This window comes from Electrona antarctica (genome assembly GCF_951216825.1).
Source record: "Electrona antarctica genome assembly, chromosome: 1".
NCBI lineage: Eukaryota > Metazoa > Chordata > Actinopteri > Myctophiformes > Myctophidae > Electrona > Electrona antarctica.
The window spans coordinates 57,951,769-57,972,589 of record NC_136806.1 but is presented as its reverse complement, the minus strand read 5'-3'; the positions used below and the strand labels follow the sequence as shown (position 1 = coordinate 57,972,589).

Genomic DNA, 20,821 nt, shown 5'->3' with positions numbered 1-20,821 from the left:
CAGGTCTAAAAGATTGCGTCAAATAAGAACTGTGTTCCGAAAATACACAGACCGCCCTCTACGCTCAAATCTTCACACAAATAATTGTAAGTAAATACACTTTATTTGTAGAACACCTTTCACAGACATCAGAGTACAAAGCATGCTTCACAACAATGAAAGCAAAACATGTCAACACTAAAACGAGAAGACTTTATTTTCTTTTACTTCGGCATTTACTTCACTTTCACTTTACTCACTGAGTACTCACTTTACTTTTTAAATAATGGAAATAGCCGATCTACAAGCTAGCAACGTGTCGCGATGAACTTGTAGATCGGCTATTTCCACTATTTTTGGAAAATGTACAGTATGAAAATATTTCAACATGGTCATGGTGAATCAAGATGATTATTAACCCATTCTTGGCGGGAACCCCTTTTGGTGTTTTAACCATTCTTTTAAACTGTATCTATTGAAAAATAGATACAGTGAAATCAGTTAAATCGTGAAAATGTGGCACAAATCTTTGAATATATTCTTTCACAGCGAACGTTTTTAACTCAAATCTTTGTTTCCTGGGGGCGTCCCTGGAACAACATATTTAGCCAAAAATATATAATTCTGGGGTGTCCTTGACATGAAAAAAGTTCAGAACCACTGACATAGAAACATGAGGGTTTTCAGAAAACTGTCAGGATTTAGAAGATATTTGTAGAATCGATGGTACTGTAGGTCTAAATGGGTTCAGATTATGCAATCGGGCACTAATTGTGACCGGCCTAGTGGTTCCCCCTGCATGGATGACACCCAGGGGGAATTCCCCCTTCCTGTGGACGTCTCCTCCAAATGCACTCTCTGCTGCTGTGTGTACCGTGGAACTGTATACGGAAGAGCCTTTCACCCTAATCGCTGCCGTTTGCATGCTGTGCAACAGTACATGGGAATATACCACCAGCATACCATTTATCTCCCACCACCACCAGTGACATGAGCAGTGAGAATGCTGGGAACACTGTAAACATGCTGTACTGAACACTAAAGCCACACACTTTCTCTGTTCTGATTTTGCAGAAACATTTACAAATATTATGGGCACATTATGTAGATTCAGTTTTGAATCTACCCCTTGGTGATGAGGCTCAACTCACTGTAGAGTTCAGTGGACGAAAAGAAAGGTTTCTGCAGCTATAGGGACATTGACTGCCAAGGACGAGTTAGACGTGTTTTTCTTTTCTTCCCAATGGCGATTTCTGCGATAGACACGTTTTTTGGTTTTTATTGAATTAACACAATCCATACCAGTACATTACAATAGAAACGCAGACCAGGTGCCAGCGTTTCTATTGTAAAAAAATAAAATACGCAAAATTACATCCTGGCACAGGGGGTTATAGTGCTGAAAACGTAACCTGTCGTTCCTTGCCTTGGATTGGGTTTGAAGTTAGAGTCCCTATTCACCACCATATGAATAGGGACTCGCGGTTGCTAGGCGATCGATAAACAGGAAATGAACCGAAAGTGAAAAGGTCTGCCTCCATCCGCCTCCAATGTCAATGCCTTTTAAAATCCGTTTATCTCGGATTCTTTTCCCAGATCCTACAGGGTAAATTAAAATGAGATCGCGGAACAATTTACCGTTTTTTTTTTGGTCTTCAAAATAAGAGCACGGTCTGAAAAAAATAATTGTGGCAATTAAGGGCTGAACGCAGAGAGAAATAAATCTCTCAGCCAAATGAGTTAAATTAGGTTTCATCTCTGTCTGAACAAGTCTGTCAATTGGCTTTTTTTTTAAATCTCCTACACACGCACGACTTTGATAAGAGCCGGCCGCATCCGATCCTCTGGAGTATTGACGCCTCCCCTATCATTACCATTACACCCACCAGCGCTTTGTTTTCCAATGGGCAGATTAAACGCCAGATCAATACTAGAGAGATACAGCACGCACTCGCTTTTCTCATGAAAACAACAACAAGAACAATGCAGCAAAAGCAATAGCGTTTGGTAATTAGAGGGACAGATGGCAGACTTACGGTAGTATCACTCACACTTAGAAGACTTCAACCAGACTTTGTACCGTGCGTGCGTGTGCGTGCGTGTGCGTGTGTGCACGCGTGTGCGTGTGTGCACGCGTGTGCGTGTGTGCACGCGTGCGTGTGTGTGTGTGCCTGTGCGTGCGTGTCTGTGTCCTGTCCACTGCATTTCACTTTTCCCAGCCCACAGCTGCTGTCAAGAAAAGGAACATCATGTCAAACTGGGGCAGGTGTTCTGATTGCACACCTGCTGCCCAACACCAGCATTGAATTAGCAGCTCTATATTAAATTAAAGTCACTTTAACAGAGAAGCATCTTCCATGTCGGCACCAGCTCTGTGCAGACTGCATGTCGATATCAAAGTACGACACACTGTAATTGGTTGACTGCTGATATAGTTCCTTTCCCCGTCAAAGTGATGACAAAGTGTACTGTAGGGCTTCACTTCATAGAATAGAATAGCGTATGCTTCACTTCATAGAATAGAATAGCGTATGCTTCACTTCATAGAATAGAATAGCGTATGCTGGCTAGAAATTAAGATTGACAGCGGAGGGGAAACATGTTGTTGCTGTCGGGCAGAAACCCTTGTCTTTTCTTTGCTTTAAAAACATTAATGAAGGCCCTACTTTATACACCAGTGGTTCTTAACCCATTTAGGCCTGATGTCAAAATTTAAAAAAAATCCTTCTAAATCCTGACAGTTTTCTGAAATACCCTATGTATCAGTGGTGCTCAATATTTCATGTCAAGGACCCCAAAAATGATATGTAATTGGCCACCGACCCCCGTCTGAAAATATGTTGTTCCAGGGACCCCTCAGAAGCTTTGAAGAAGATTTGAGTTAAAAAAAAAAAAGTTCGCTCTGAAAGAATATATATTCAAAGATTTGCACATTTTCGCAATTTTTCAAAAAATAGCAAACCTACAAGCTCGTACGATCTGCTATTGTTCAATAGCTAAAGCATAACATAATGCTTAAAACACCAACAGGGGTTCCCGTCCAGAATGGGTTAAAGTGGGGTACGGTCGGGGGCCACCAGGGGGCCTGCGAAGGGGTTCCTGCGGGCCCCCCAACAAAATGAGTTAATCCTGTCCACGACAGGAACATGTTTTGAGAACCACACTGGTCCCTCTCCACCGCACTACGAACGGCGACCACTCCCCGTCATGTTCTGCGCTGAGCCACTTTTCCCTGTGTTACATAACGGCATCATGGCCTGATTTATCCACAACACTCTATACACGCCACAACTCTAGATTCTGAAGAGAGAATTAAAGTGAGCGGGCTGAAGAGAGGGAAGAGTAGAAAGAGTGAAGCTCCTTTCGCAACACTCCAAAAATAGCGTTGTGTTAGGCGCCGGGGTGCACTGGTCTCCATGGTGATGGCAGCACTAGTCCTCTTGGAGCCTAGATGGTGTCTTGTGGTGCCGGTGGTGGGAAGAGGACCTACACTAATGTCACTATATCATCATATTTATATGAATAGCCATTATGTCCAACCTCTGATGTGCCTGAGTTTGGCTGAAGTGTGATCCTTCCGCAGACATTTCTCATCAGAAAGGCAACATTAAATAAATACAGTGTTTCTCTCCACAGTTCCGTGCTTCATACAACACTGTGATTGGAAAGAATGTCAGCGGTGTCGAGAAATAGACACCGAGATAAGACATGATGAGATCAAAATAAAGTCTCATATAGTATACTGTACATTTACTGTATCTATGTAGTCATATACGGCAGGGGTTCCCAACCTTTCTATTGTCACGGACCGGCTGACTGTTCATGAAATGTTCGCGACACGGGGGGGGGGGGGGGGGGGGGGGGATACGCCTCATCGTACCAAAACACGTTCTCACGGATGACAGTTGACTGGCCCTTAAATACCCGCTGCTATATTGTTATATCACAACATAAGCGTTATATCAACAATGGAAAAAAAGGTCTTTTTCATAAATTACTTTTGGACATCTGGAAAACGTCAAACATGCGCGAGTGACGCATTAGCCTACTTTACCTGGGTAACATCAACTTCTGATACATAGGCTACTTGACATGAAATGATAATCCTATACCTGTTGTTCCGTCCATAGCAATACATATGTGTCATTGGGTCTCCCTGTGTCCATAACAATATGTGGCCAAATTTGACTCATATGAAAGCAGGGAATCATAGCTTCAAATTGACATATTGGTTGTTCAGTTTGACCCACCAGTTTTGGAGATATGGCCTATAGAGTAATGGCTTGCAGGGAAACAGCGAGTTGAGAAAACAGGCTTGTGAAAGGTTCACTTCTGTGGTCTCTAACATATTACACCACATGTTTAAGCATTTATTTCATAGATATTTACATGTCCATTTCAGCTCTGACACGTATTTCAGACATGCTCTAGTATGTGAAGAGTCTGCCTGTGCTATTAACTCATTTTGGATTTTAAAAAAAAGCTGGTGAAAAGCTGGATGTTGCGTGATGGCATGAGGCTCTCAGTCAAATCTGGTCACATGTGCGTCATCGGGTCCCCCTGCAAAGTAGGGGGCTGTCTTATATTTTGGTGTCTCCTTGCCTCACCGTCACTGCGCTCAGCACCAAGGGTTTTATGGTGTGGCGAGTCTGCAGGAGTCTAGTTCTTTGTGTCCAGGGCTAATCTCAAAAATCGATCAGTGCCACATGTCTTGTGCGCAAGGCGTAGGCCACAGACGTAGCCTATTTCCTAACTATTTCTCACGTTTTATACTTAAAAATGTTCTGGCTGAAACCTTAACGCAAATTTAGAGTCCTGTATATGTCGTAGAGTAGACTGTAGAGTCCTGTATATGTCGTAGAATAGACTGTAGAGTCCTGTATATGTCGTAGAATAGACTGTAGAGGACTGACGTCGATCCCCGAGATCCACATGGGTCTATTTTTCTTTCACTGCACAATGGTGGGCGGAAAGGAAATGAACGCAGGGATTTGATCACCCTTTAAAAAAGAGCCGCTGTTTACTGATCAGCAATTAAAATCATGTTATGGGGATGCTTTTGTAGACGACGTGCTCTAACAAAACGCAGGGAGATGTGTCTCCTTGGTGGATAACAAATCCGGTGCCAATAAATGTTTGAAAGGAGAATGTCGATTGTGTCCTCAAGGCGCCTTTATACATTTATCGTGGCCCTGGAATTGGCTGTGACCTCCGGGGCTTCCACTGGGAACCCAGACAGAGACGAAAGATCGTGACTGTCTGCTTAGGGCCACTTCAGGTGTCTCGCCGCCGCCTTGAGTCCCCGCTGGCCTCTTCTGAGGCAGGAAATGTCCGTGAGTGGGCGTCCTCATTCTTGTTAGTGTGCCGCAACCTTTGTTTTCTGGCGAGTGATTTAGTTTCCCTGCTTGAGAATCCTCCGGAAATGAGCTGTTGAGCACGATGTCGTGATGACAATCTGGGCCGTGCATGAGGAAAGCTCAGACAGGTGGCGTGTGAGTGGAGAGTGCAATTATAATGGGGAAAGTCCCCAGTGATGCAGTGAGGTGCTTATTACAGGGGAAAAAATGAACCGAATGATAATTTGAAAAATGTTGCTTGATGAAAATGTCCTTCCTTTAAGATCAGGCTGTGCTCCAACGCTCACGGTCCACTCAGGAGAATACAAGTTCATGGAGTATTCAGACACACAAAAAACCCGGGGTGCCTTTTTATTTCAAATGAAAGTTTCCGGTACTTCAACCATACAAATAATGGACACAAACGTGACAAAAAACGGTCCCTCTTACAGTCAGTTATTTTATTTGTTTTAATAATTTTTATCCCACGATTTTGCAACCCAGTTTTTTCACCCAGTGCCAATTATCTAATGTACACTTCCTCTGCCAACCTGGGGGGGGGGGGACGCGGACTGACCTCATGCCTCCTTCTATGCATGAGGAGTCCAAGCTGCTCCTTTACAGGGGGGAATTTCCCTGGCTGGACATAGCGCGTGGAAGGAACACGTTATTCCGACCAGTTCCTTTCCCCTCCATCAGGCTGGCCAGGGGGAGGTAGTTTTAGAGACCAGGATTACTGCATGTTTTTTGTGAGGGTACCTACCTACCCTAGGGGACACGGGGAGAACATGCAAACTCCACACAGAAAGGCCCTTTCGCCAACCCCGCCTCGGGTATGGGCACTGATGACGCGGAGGAGGGAACACGTCCCCAGGGCGACAGCACTACCGACTGTGCCACCGTGTGCCCCTCTTTCAGTCAGTTATAGTATCCAGTACATAAATGTACGGCTTAATTGATTAATTTTATTTATTTTTTAACTCGAAAAGCAATTGGAATGACATGGTCATGCAGCAAAGTACAGACTTAAAAAAGTATAGACTTAAGCCTGACATTGCAGCGAATATGAATGTTGTTGAATCTGTTGGAGAGCCAGCAGCAGCTGCACACGAGGGGCTCCTGGGAGTACGATTAACTGAAGAAGCCCGGCACAGTCCTGATGTGGCATTAGTGGAGCGAGAGAGACTGAGAGAGAGAGACACTGAAAAACAGAAACTTGACTAGAGAGGAGGTACAATACAGTATGGTGGTTTAGGGCGGTGGTTTTCAACCCTTTTCATATCAAGGTCCATTATTTATTCAGCGAAACCTTATGGACCCATAAGGGTCCATTTGCTTTCATTTTACACTCGAGCGTTAAAGATCTATAAGGGTCCATTTGGTTACCAACTCTCCATCATTTAGCTGGGGACCACCTGGAACCCCCTCAAGGACAAAAAACTGTTGGTTTAGGGTGTATATCTTTGGTTTTTAAGCCTCGCTGCTGACCCAGAAATGCACTGGCTATTGCTGTTTTTCCCACATCAAGCCCAATGAAATATACATTCATGTCCATGCTGTTTACAACATGGATATGATTTTCCCATCAGGGAGAGATAAATATCTTAGCTGCAGATGGCGACTGCCTCTATAGTGCACTTGTATGAGAGGAGCCAGTGGATGGGGATGTACTCTGTGGTTAACAAGAGGACCTTCAGTATAGCTCTCTGACTCACATATCACTGCGTGTGGAAGAGAGGAAGCCCTTCAGTCCTTGGCAGACTTCCAAACGTTCAGGTGTGTCTGTGCACGGACATGTTTGTCCTTCTCAAGTGCTTGTGTGGACCTACTACAACACAACACGCACTTGCATGCTCACGCACAGATATGCATGTCTTTTTTGGATGTGTACAGAACACTCACTAAATCAATACAAGTCATCAGCTGAGTTGCTCTAGTTGTGAGTGACTATTAGTGCATTAAACAACTCGACGACATTGCAGCTGTACGGAAAGCTTGAATTATCCTCTTTCAATCTGTAAAGTTTCTGTTTCAAAGAAAAATCCACCGTAGACATGTTATGATGAGCTACTTCCTGTCAAGATATTCTGTGCAGGTTATTCCTAAGGGGCGGGACTGCGACGCTCTTTACAGTATATGTACAGCATAAATGGGTACATTAGGTTAGATATGGGCAGTTAAAATTAGCAGCAGGTGCAGTAATTAAGATGCAGCACTAGAACAGTGACACAGTATATGGCATACATTCTGAGCTGCATGATATACAATAAAAAAAGATCACACCCGTGTGAAGTGAGTGGTGCAACTCCGTGTGGGTGTTTCCGGGGGGGGGGGTTACAGTACAGTACCCTCTACTGTACTGTACTGTACTGTCACTGTACTGGCACACCCGAAAGCATCATATATACAGTTAATATGTGTGTTTGTGTGTGCGTTAGGTTGCGCACAGGTGGTGAAAAACAACCATGTTGTTTTCGTGCTCATACCCAGCCAGCTACCCACCCACACACAGCTCCGTAAGGGAGTGGTTGCACCACTCAAAAATACAATTTGTGCGAAGAGATGTGCGTAGAGATGTTATATGTGAATAATATATGTGCTCTATGTTGAGCCGGTATTTACAGAGTAAAGACAGTTGGGTTCTTGTCTAGAGCTCTGAAAGCTCAGAACATGAGGTTGCTATGTGGAAGCGTAGGCATTTGCCTGACCGAAGCAGCACAAACTGTCCATTGCTGGGAGTTTTGGGAGTCCTTAATAATCCTTGTAGCTCCACTAAAAGCACCTCCTGGCTATTTGTATTCAAAATGTCCTTAAATGTATTTTATGTTTCGTTGGCACTTTGTCTTAGCCCATTTTGGGCGGGAGCCCCTTTTGGTGTTTTAAGCATCATGTTATGATTTAGCTATTGAAAAATAGCAGATCTACAAGCTCGTAGCGCGGCACCGAGTGCCGCGCTACGAGCTTGTTGGTCTGCTATTTTTGAAAAATCGTGAAAATGTGGCGCAAATCTTTGCCTATATTCTTTCAGAGTGAACGTTTTTAAGTCAAATATTTGCTTCTTGAATTAAGGTCCCTGGAACTACATATTTTCAGATGGGGGGTCGGCGGCCAATTACATTTTGGGGGTCCTTGACGTGAAATAGTTTGAAAACCACTGACATAGAAACATGAGGTCTTTCAGAAAACTGTCAGGAATTAGAAGGCATTTGTGGAATCGTCCTCAGGTCTAAACGGGTTAATGCTCTTAATGTTTTGTGTGTAAAGCACTTTGAATTGCCTTATGGTTGAAATGTGCTAAACGTGCCTTTACCTTGAAGTCCCTGTGGTACGCTTGGCCGACCCACAACGCCCTGTGCCTTTACCTTGAAGTCCCTGTGGTACGCTTGGCCGACCCACAACGCCCCCTGCAGGGCTCGCTGGTATACCGAGAGGAGCTATTTCCTTAACCCATTTAGGCCTGGCGTCGAAATTTCAAAAATGTTTTCAAAATCCTGACAGTTTTCTGAAAAACCTTATGTTTCTGTATCAGTGGTTCTCAATATTTCATGTGAAGAACCCCAAACATTATATGTAATATGCCCCCGCCCCCAATCTGAAAATATGTTCTTCCAGGGCCCCCCCAGAAGCAAAGATTTGAGTTAAAATGTTCACTCTGTAAGTCTGTAATAATATATATTCAAAGATTTGAGGCACATTTTCACGATTTTTCAAAAATAGCAGACCTACAAGCTCATAGCGCGGCACTCGGTGCCGCGCTTGTAAATCTGCTATTTTTCAATAGTTAAAACACCAAAAGGGGTTCCCGCCCAAAATGGGTTAACAAACACTGATAGCCCCAGTCAGAGTGCTTTGTGTCGTAGCAAAGGATAGCAGAGAAGGATTTCACGACCTTCTGGGAGACTTGTGAATTTCCTTAGCTGTCCGAGGTGTTACTCTCGATCGCTTTCTCTTTCTCTGCCTCCCTTCCTTTCCTTGTCATCGGCTTTTGTCTCCATCTCTCTGTCTCTCTCTCTCTCTCTCTCTCTGTCTCTCTCTCTCTCTCTCTCTTCTCCTTTGACAGTGAGACCTGGTATTTCAAGGGAAGACTGTCAGTGTTATAGCTTGTGCAGTGACAGCGATACAAAGTTGTGAGTGGATTTGACATGCAGGCCATCACTGGGTAGTCTAAGCGTCTTGTTTAAATCTCTCACCATTGAACAGGCCGAGATGGAGGCAACTCGGTGCAGCCGTCAGTTGCGAGGAGTTAGGAGTTGCCTGGCTGGCTGGTTGCCTGGCTGTGACATGCAGTATTACTGGTGAATCAATCCCAGGACATATAATACTATTAACCAGTAAGACGCCTGAGGGCGAGACGCGACCTCGCCCTCACGCATCCGCCTCGTCGACGGCAGACTGCTGGGCGAGCGCTGGCGCTTTGGCATGGGGGGGGGGGGGGTCAGATCAACATGGAATGCATTCTGTACTGGCCATATAAGGAGCATGTCTTTAGTGTACAGGGTTTGATGAGGTCAGATCAACATATGGAATGTCAGAACAGGTCAGCTCCATACAGTATATGGAGATCTAATGGTGGTAGCGGGGACATTCTCTTGAGTGTACATGATTTGATGAGGGCCCAGGTAGGGCCGGGCCTTAATTTTCGGGCCTGTTGAGAACTCTAGTTTTCGCCGGCGGTGGCTGCACTAATAACGTCCCGTCTAGAGTTTGAATGGACAGGTATCAGTCAAAAGGGAGACATCGAAGAGGAAGGATGGATGGGGAAGGATCAACATTTGTTCTATGAACAGGTTCTGACATACAGTACTGTATATCCATATATGGAGATCTAAGGGTTTGAGGTTTGAGGTTAGATGTAGAGTTGCTGGCCAACATTGATGACACCAGGGATCTCCATACATGGGCTTAACTGCGACAGCAGGTCACATTTACTATGACATCAGTGTCTCCACACGTGATGATGTCACGAGATCTGGGCACCATATATGGTGCCCGACACACTGACGGGAAATGCGCGATTTCATTATTTGGTTCCATTATTGCGACATTAGTTCTCTACATACGAGGCCTGTTGGGAACGATGGTTACTGCACTACTTACAGTAGTGCAGTAACCATTATCATAGTACTTGGAGACCAGTCCATGATGTCAGTACTATAACATCATATTGGAGACATCGATGTTCGGACAAAGACAGACCACTGTCTGTCTCTTTCTTTCTTTGTCCATCCACGGACAAAGACAGACATCCACTGTCTGTCTCTGTCTTTGTCCATCCACGGACAAAGACAGACATCCACTGTCTGTCTCTGTCTTTGTCCAGCCACGGACAAAGACAGACAGATGTGGAGATGTTTTGTATTTCTAGATATGGTTCTGGTCAACCGCTGAGCTGACCAACCTTGTACTTAATTGGCTCATGACTTCCTCATGTCTTCAGTGATACACAAGCCAACGTTGAAGTCGATAGTTTGGACAGATCTTGAGATATGTGGGAGGCAGGCAGGCAGGCAGGCACACAAACACGCGTATGATTCCTATCTCCCCCGATGCAGAAGAAAACAGCATTTTTCATATGAAATGTAATGACAACGCATCAAACATATTGAACGCTTTTCTAGGTGCTCAAATGTGCTTTTGCAAGATAAAACACTAAAGCTTTATTAAAGCCAATACATCAAATGAATAGGGTATAGAAAAAGACTATAGAAACTGTTAAAATGGTAAAGGTGAGAACAATGGAAACATGATTAGGTGGAGAATGCACGTCTAAAGAAGTGGGTTTCGAGGGCAGTTTTAAAAAGAAGAGAGGGTGGTTGATGTACCTGTAGGTACCTGTAGGTACCTTTAGAGTGATGTACCTGTAGGTACCTTTAGAGTGAGTTACATAGAAAGGGGGGAAGCAACTGAGAAAGCCCTGTCAGGATGTCTTTTAAAAGTTAAGACATTTAAAGCAAACAACTGCACATGACATGATTTTATCTGGACCAATGTTAACACAATCGGCGCCGGGATTTCTTTCAAAATAACAGCTCGCGGTGGCAGATAGGGCCGCTTTTACTCTGTAAGCCCCGCCCCTTCCGTTCCGGACAAAACCCGGGAGAAATATCTTTGCTTGCTTACCTCGATATCGTTACGATAAAGTCGCTGGATAATCCCTCGCGTTCACATTTTGAACGAGAGGCAGGTCAGAAGTCAGAAAGCTGGTCCATCTGGTCAAAACCACGGAGAGCTCCTTAGATTAGGAGATACGAGGCATTCTTTCTGAGCCATAAGTGAACGGCAGCACGCATGCGCGAAGAGCAAGGAGTATGGTGCAGAAGGAGAGGCCAACTCCAAAAAAAAGAAAGAAATTCTGAATATTTTTCGTCTCGTTTGATATGAATGAAAATGCGCTAGGAGGAGGGTGCGAGGGTGGAGTGGGTGGTTTAGGAGGAGGTTGCGAGGGTGGAGTGGGTGGTTTTGGAATGGAGATCTGCAAAGCAGTGGAACAGGAGGCTGTGGCCCGGCAAAGGATCTATCTGAAGAGGACCGAGTAGTACCGAGCCCTGGGGGGGAGACGACACCATGGGTGACAGGAGGATTGTGCTAATGTTCTTGTCTGGTTTTGTTCTTCTCTGCACAGCCACGTTCAACCTCATCCCAGTGGGGCTACGAGTGGTGGCCATCCAAGGGGTGCAGACCAAGCTCTATCTGGCCATGAACAGCGAGGGTTACCTGTACACGTCGGTAAGTCTGTCTTTATTATACTTGTGTTTTATTGTGTCCCTTTGACTAAGAAAGGAAAGAGGCCGCACAGCTCGTAGTCACGATGCCATAAACTTTATTTTCCCAACGTTTCGGCAAACGGGTTGCCTTCTTCAGGGTCATATCAGCATACCCTGTCAGCATACCCTGAAGAAGGCAACCTGTTTGCCGAAACGTTGGGAAAATAAAGTTTATGGCATCGTGACTAGGAGCTGTGTGGCCTCTTTCCTTTCTTATAGTCAAAGTTGTATCTCCTGCGGTCAGCACCTCCCCACTACTGGTGTGCGCTCCTACCTTTTTGTTTGTTTTATTGTGTCCCTGACATTCCATTTTGGGGACAGATTTTGGACAAACCAGTTGATTGGGGAAATGTCTAATAATATTGACGACAAAGTTGGTGTCCCAAATGTTTTACATATAGTCCGGCAGCCGACAGGCTTCTTTTGTTTAAAGTGGGACATTTGGTATATAGTCTTTATTGGCCTAAAATATTGTCTATATACACATACATTCATGAATCCACTTGCTGTCACTATTGGGCCTGGTATTTTTTTTTATAGGGGTTTTATTTCTTGTGATTTCTTGAAGGAGTGTATTTTGTGCAAAACTAATGCTTGGAATGGATTCAGAATCATGAAAACCCCCTAGTTTGACATGTTTGACATGCAAAAGGAAAGTTTGACTTTCATTCAGTTCAGTTTCAGTTTATTTTATTTATAGTACAAAATCACCCCAGGGGGTCTCTGTGCACTTTACAGCATTTATACAAAACAAATCAAACACAAATAGCAATAAAAACATAGTAAAACATGGTAAAATGTGCATAAAAACTAAGCGGAACTGTAATGTATAGAAAAAAGGTGTGTTTTTAGCCTTGACTTAAAAATTTCCAGGGAGTGTGAATTTCTGACATCCTGAGGGAGAGCGTTCCAGAGACAGGGGGCACGGTGTGTGAAAGCTCTGCCCCCAACCGTTATTTTATTATGTGTTGTGACTGTGAGTTTTCCAGCATCCTGAGAGCGTAGTGGTCTTGGGGGGATGTATATATTTATTAAACTGGACATGTAAGGTGGTGCGAGTCCATTTAAGGTTTTATAGGTCAGGAGGAGTATCTTGAAGTCGGCTCTGGCCTGTATGGGTAGCCAGTGAAGTTCTATTAGTGTTGGTGTGATGTGGTCAAATTTCTTTTTTCTGGTGAGTACTCTAGCTGCTGCGTTTTGTACTAATCTGAGGCCATTTGTTGCTGTTGATGGTAAACCGGAGAAGAGGGCATTGCAGTAGTCTATTCTTGAGGTGATGAAGGCGTGGACCAGGGTTTCGGCGTCGGGAAGTGAGAGTATTGGACGGATTCTAGCAACGTTGCGCAGATGGAAGAAGGCAGATTTTGTAATGCTTTTTATGTGGTGTGTGAAAGATAAAGATGTGTCAAAAATGACTCCTAGATTTCGGACTGTTGGTTTGTGGGTTATTGGGCAGCCATCGAGGTTAAGGGTTATGTTATTGAACAGATGAGTATGCTTGACTGGACCGACTAGTAGCATCTCTGATTTGGCAGAGTTCAGGAGTAGGAAGGAGCTGTTCATCCATTTCTTTACCTCGGCTAGACAGATTTCAAGTTTGTGAATGTTGGATGGGTCAGTTGCTGTGATGGGGATGTAAATTTGGGTGTCGTCTGCATAGCAGTGGTATGCTATGCCAGACTTTCTAAAAATGTCGCCTAATGGTGTCATGTATAAACAGAAGAGGATTGGACCAAGAACTGAGCCTTGTGGGACACCGTAGTTAACACTGGAAAAATCGGACATTGAGTTATTGAAGAGCACACGCTGAGATCTATGTGAGAGGTAGGAGCGGAACCAATCGAGTGCAGGACCTTTGATACCAATTAGATGTTCTAAACGATCGAGGAGAATTGAGTGATCGACCGTATCAAATGCGGCACTAAGGTCGAGGAGCAGCAGGAGAGAGGTCCTGTCCGCATCCATTGCCATTAGCAGATCATTTTAAATTTTTGCCTGCCATAGGATGTTATGGTAATGGTAGGGTCACAAGAAACCGAAACAGTGGATATAGAATGAGGCTTAGCATTAGTGGATATATGGGGGCATTTGGGGGCATTGTTGTATGTTGTGTTATGTGGGCGGGCGGGTGGGTGGGTGGGTGGGTGTGTGTGTTACGTGACCTTCCAGTCCACCCGTACGCAGACAAAAAAAAACAAGGTCTCTGGCAGACATCTTAGTTACTATGGTGATATGAGCAGGAGGAGGAAGCAGATCTACAGTATGTGGGCTGAATGAAGCCATTCCTCTTCCAGAAACATACACATGATAGAGAGAGAAAGAGAGAGAGAGAGCATGTAACGTACTGTCACAGTTCTAAAGGTTGTGTTATTTTCGGTGTGAGACACCATGCACGACAAAGTATATAAATCAGGCTTTAGCGCCTGGCGGGATCGCAGGAGCATTATTCAGTTTCAGTGCAAAAGGGTTTTCATCTGCGTTATCCAGCTATGGCAGCTTGGTCTTCATCTTGGCTTGAATGTGCAACTTATCCCGTTTTGGGCGGGAACCCCTTCTGGTGTTCGCATTATGCTATGCTTTAGCTATTGAAAAATAGCTGATCTACAAGCTCATAGCACGGCACCGAGTGCCACGCTACGAGCTTGTAGGTCTGCTATTTTTGAAAAATCGAAGAACGACTGACATAGAAACGTAGCCTATTCAGAAAACTGTCAGGATTTAGAAGACATTTTTAGAATCTGATCTCAGGTCAAAATGGGTTAAGCCTAACCCCCCACCCCCCACCCCACCCATCCGCTCCTCCACCCAAAAGAAGAAGGGGAGAAAATGTCCTGTTCCTCTGCCATCACAAATTCACCAACTCCATGCAGTGTACTGTACATAGTTGGGCAGGATTCACCATGGAGACTGACAGGAACTGTAGATTGGTAGTGTGTGCTCATGTGTGTGTACAGTACATGCACGCACGCAACACAATATGAATTTAAAGCTGCAATCCATATAACTCTTTCTATGGATAGAAATGTTATTTTGACCAATCCATATATAATGTAAAGAGTGTGTAAATACAATATAACCAATAATCCAGAGGTGATGGTTGTAGTTTGTCTACCTGCCCTTCTATTGAGACACTTAGATCCTGTAGTTTATATACAGTATTTACCATGCATGGACAGCTAGTGTGGTTTATTTATTTACCAGGGACAGCTAGTGTGGTTTATTTATTTACCAAGGACAGCTAGTGTGGTTTATTTATTTACCTTAGACAGCTAGTGTGGTTTATTTACCTTAGACAGCTAGTGTGGTTTATTTATTTACCAGGGACAGCTAGTGTGGTTTATTTATTTACCAGGGACAGCTAGTGTGGTTTATTTACTTTAGACAGCTAGTGTGGTTTATTTATTTACCAGGGACAGCTAGTGTGGTTTATTTATTTACCTTGGACAGCTAGTGTGGTTTATTTACCAGGGACAGCTAGTGTGGTTTATTTACCAGGGACAGCTAGTGTGGTTTATTTATTTACCAGGGACAGCTAGTGTGGTTTATTTACCTTAGACAGCTAGTGTGGTTTATTTATTTACCTTGGACAGCTAGTGTGGTTTATTTACCTTGGACAGCTAGTGTGGTTTATTTACCAGGGACAGCTAGTGTGGTTTATTTACCAGGGACAGCTAGTGTGGTTTATTTATTTACCAGGGACAGCTAGTGTGGTTTATTTACCAGGGACAGCTATTGTGGTTTATTTACCAGGGACAGCTAGTGTGGTGTATTTATTTACCAGGGACAGCTAGTGTGGTTTATTTACCAGGGACAGCTAGTGTGGTTTATTTACCAGGGACAGCTAGTGTGGTTTATTTATTTACCAGGGACAGCTAGTGTGGTTTATTTACCTTAGACAGCTAGTGTGGTTTATTTATTTACCAGGGACAGCTAGTGCACATTAATCAACACATCATGTACAGTAAATGAGCGTAGTGGTCTGCGGTGGTTGGGTACGACCATTATTATTGGTTGAATGACAAGAGGTGCATAAAGTTAAGAATGTAATTATGTCGTCTACCCAAAACAGACTTACTGTATTAGCTCGGCAGTAGAAATGTTGGTGCTTGTGGCTTGGAACCGTTTACAAATCACGGTTAGGATGACATTAAAGTTACAGATTGCGGCTTTAGTGTATAGACTCAGATCATTCATTCTTCAGCATAATTCCCCCTAGCCTGTCGAGAACGTTGTGTGTCATGATGACTCGAGCTCAGGTTTGAACACATTCAGTATCATATCAGTGGGAACCACCAGAGGCGCCACATGCACGCACGCACGCGCGCACGCACGCACGCACGCACGCGCGCACGCACGCACGCACGCGCGCACGCACGCACGCACCCTTATTTAATTTGCCTCCCCTGTAGTCCGAAGATTGATGATTTTAACGATATGAGCTCCACTGGTGTACCAATTAAGCAGACACTTCAAGCTGCAGGTGGTTAATTGAATAACGATGGATCCTGCTGGCTAGGACCCCCTGCACAGCACAACGTGGACCAATCCACAAGGATTATTAAAGAACTGCAACCAACCTCACCCTCAACAGAGAATATGCATTGATTGAACAAACACTTATTTGCAGTCATTTTAACCAGCCAGAATCAAATCACAACTGAAATAGCACCGCGGGCAAGATATTAATTACAGAAAAGTAGCTAGTCAAACAACGTTGAGTCAAACTGTTGTTTTACAAAACTTTATAATATCTATTCAAAGATCTGCACCACATTTTCACGATTTTTCAAAAATAGCAGATCACTCTGTGCCACGCTATATGATCTTGTAGATCTGCTATTTTTCAATAGCTAAAGTATAACATAATCCTTAAAACACCAAAAAGGGGTTCCCGCCCAGAATGGACATTATGAGAACATTATGTGAAAGAGGATTGGGAGCGCTGCCTGCCTGTGCTGGAATAGTTGCGTGACATGGAGACATTAGAGAGTAAATTCGTGCTCTGTGCTCGCGTTGCAGTCCGCTCTCTAGTTTATATATAACTCTATGGATTTTCCACTGGTTCGTGTCAGGCTTGAAATTGTGCGGCCGGCCACTGTGGCCACAAGGCATATAATTTTTTGAGGGGTGCTAGCCTCACTCGTGTCACGTTTGCCATTGACACGAAAATGAACTAGACAAAGTGCCCCTCGGGGCACAGGTCTCCACCAGGTCAGGTTGTGGCCTCCTGGTGCCGCTATAATAGGCCAATGTGAAAAGGGTGACATTTTCTTCTCGTGCCTTGGATGGCAATTGGATGATTTGAGGCATTTTGTTCCGAAAATGTGTTTTGCAAAAATCCACCTGTTGGTGGCGCTATAACAGGCCAATGTGAATAGGGTGGGATATATTCCTCAGCCTAGTAGGAAAGTCTGTGAAAGATTGCACACTCCGTTCATGATTTGAGGCTTTTTGTTCAAAACGGGCCAATCCTGCAAACTTTGAAAGCCAATGTTAGCCAATTAGGAAATTATGAAATATCGGACAGATCCGTCTTGAACACATGACAATAGAGATAGTGTGTAACGATTTGCGGGATGTTTGGACAGAATCTGGAGGAGTAATATGAAAAAAAAAATGTTTTTCAAAAGTCGGCCACCTGGTGGCGCTATAACAGGCCGTTCTTGGGGCAGAGGTTCATCGTTGCATCCGGGGAGTGCGTGTGCAAAATTTGGCATTGACCGGGTTAACGGTGCCGGAGATTAGCTGGTAACAGATGGACGGACACACACACACACACACACACACACACACACACACACACACACACACACACACACACACACACACACACACACACACACACACACACACACACACACACAGTGCAAAACATACTCTCTCCCCATGCCTTCGGCCTGGTGGAGACGATTAAACACAAACATTAAATGCCATTGACAATGAAAGGAGAATTTACATATGTCTCTGAGCAAAATCGGCTAATCGGCTATGTATATAATTCTCGTTAATATTATTTGCGTCGGTATATATAGTGTAGGGCATTGTGTAATGCCTTATCCCAATGACATGAAAGAACTATAGGGCATGTTATATTAATTTTTTTATTGGATGATGTAGGATGATAAGATTAGAGCGCCTTCACACGGGTGTGATTTGTATTTTGTCGAACATAAGGTCAAACTCGGATGAAATTCCGTCCCTGGTTATACAGCCATCTCTTGTGGGAACAAACACCAAAAGGAACTTCTCCACAAATAGGAGGCCAAAAAAAATGTTATGTTAATGTTATGCTCGCAAGCGATGAAGAATGATGGTTATAGTTTATGAACCCCCTCACCCCTTTCTTTTTTTTGGGGGGGGGGAATGATAACCTACATTATAATTAACCACATGAACCCTATAGTTTATATATATATATATATATATATATATATATATATATATGCTATATATAGGCTATAATATAGCCTATATGAATATATAATATTATTATATATTCAGATGTTTCAAATACTGCAATTAAAAATCAGAGATTACCGAATCTTTGAATTACCTTCCAAAAACCATAAAAAAATTAAATAAAAACCTATTGGAAAAATATATAAATGAATAGGCTATACAAGCTCTTGAGTATACGTTGCATTTTGCACGGTGTATAGTGCAAGTCTGGTGAATTGGAAGATGTTTTTTATTTGTAGCGGATGGACGGAAATGACAAGGTTAGCACTTTCCATTCCAGATTCCTAAATCAGTCGGCTGGATTGGATTGATGTGAGTGTGTAGCTGGCTGCCTAATAGCTGCTGACTCGCTGGGCATGCAGTACGTGCTGCTATGGTAAAGTGCTCCCTTTGAAGCCAAACGCAGCAGCCGGCAGCCAATTGCAGGGCAGCATCGCAGGGAGATTCCCAATCAATGATGGAGACGCACTAGATGACGCATTCTAGCAAGGGAACAGCTGGCTCTGTGATCAGGCTGTCTCCCATTTTGCGTGCGTGCGTGCGTGCGTGCGTGCGTGCGTGCGGATGCTATCATGTACATTAACATACAATGTTTAGATTTTTACATATTTATTCCAGTCCCTGCAGATGATCCATGTCCCACATAATAATCTAATTTAATCTAACTGCTATTTGAGAGCTTGTATAGTTTTGTGTTCCAGAGAGAGAGAGAGAGAGAGAGAGAGAGAGAGGAGCGTGTGTGTGGGTGAGGCAGAATGCACTTGTGATAATGTATTCATCTACATGGTCACAATGTGTAGGAGAAGGAGAGTCAATAATTAAAAATGTATTATCCTCTAGCCTCTCACTATCTCTCTCACTCTTCTCTAGCATCTCTGTATCTGCCCCTCGCCCCATGGCTGAGGGGGGTAGGGGCACCCTCCTCCCATGCACACTATTCAAGAGACTATGACTAAAACTAAAATAAAATAAATTGCAGCCAAAAACAACACAGGCGCGCACCCCCTGCTGAACGTTCAGCACCGCCTACTGTAAATATCTTCCCGCAGCCCTGCCTGAGCCCTCTATTATTATTATTATTATTATTATTATTACTTCAGTAAATTGAACAATAGTGCGTGGGGGGGGGGGGGGGGGGGGGGGGTTTATGTAGAATAGAGTATTCAAATATTCAGTTGAAAACTTTTACATTCTCAAAAGAGTTGTTCTCACCAGGGGTGCCCACACTTTATTGACTTGAGAGCTACTTTCAAAATGACCAGCGCGACAAGATTGATATTGATCTGACGGATATACTAGCGCTTCATTTCTGCTCCTCATCCGTCTCTCCCTCAAAATATCAACGCTTTTTGGATCGTATATCGTATAAATTAAAACGATGGCAATGTAAAGCAAACTATTTTTGCGGATTATTTCCGGGTCATGGGTTTCAGAGTAAAAGCGGCCATGTCTTTCCGGCACCCCAGAGCTCCTATTTTGAAGGAATCCCGGCACGGATTGTGTTAACTTCCGGGTGGGTCATTGAGATCAACGTGTGTGAGTCACTGTGGGCCTAGTCTCGTCCAGTCCCCGCTGCATGTGCGTGCGCTGTGCGCATGAGTCTGAGGGTTTGCCTTTCAATGCTAGCAGGTAATGGAGTATTTTGTATAAATCCCTCTCTTACGTGCTTGCGTGCGTGCGTGCGTGCGTGCGTGCGTGTGAGATAAAGGGAGAATCGGAGGCAGAGAGAAGGGTGCATGTGTCAAACTTTGTACTGTATGTACTTGTACCGTGTTTGGACTTTGTGTGCTCCTGTTTGATGTGTGCGGTTTGGCTCACATCCATCCATGCCTTTTCAAGGGTTTACTATAAGCACAATGCCTTTGGTAAATAACAGAGCTGTAGGGCCTCTCTCCAATGAGCTGTGTCATTAACAAGCCTGTGTGTGTGTGTGTGTGTGTGTGTGTGTGTGTGTGTGTGTGTGTGTGTGTGTGTGTGTCTGCGCGCGCATGCATGTGTGTGTGTTTGCCCGTGTGCTGTGCATGCACAAACGTGTTGCTCGTGCACGTGTTGCTTGCTCCCATGTGTGCTCGTCCTGCGCGCGAGTGTGTTTGTCTTTGGTATTTGCGAGGGTCTTGTTGTCCCTACAGCATAAAGCACTTCAATCTATTCCAACACAAATTAATATTGTAAGAGCGCGATTCATCTTTATAGCTGAGAGAGAAAGATGCCTGCTAATCCACTTCCACTCTGATGAACAGACCAGGATGTTGAAAGGCGAGTATTTAGCTGGGTTCGTCTCTA

General features: G+C 44.0%; 1 protein-coding gene across 1 annotated transcript in view; it reads left to right on the top strand.

The window, feature by feature from the left end:
- The window catches only part of fgf13a (fibroblast growth factor 13a), a 47,911-nt gene that overhangs the window by 6,066 nt on the left and 21,024 nt on the right, over positions 1–20,821 (top strand). Inside the window, exon 3 of the mRNA XM_079508294.1 lies at positions 11,938–12,041. Within this exon, the coding sequence (XP_079364420.1) occupies positions 11,938–12,041 (104 nt within the window). The remainder of the gene's footprint in view (positions 1–11,937; positions 12,042–20,821) is intronic.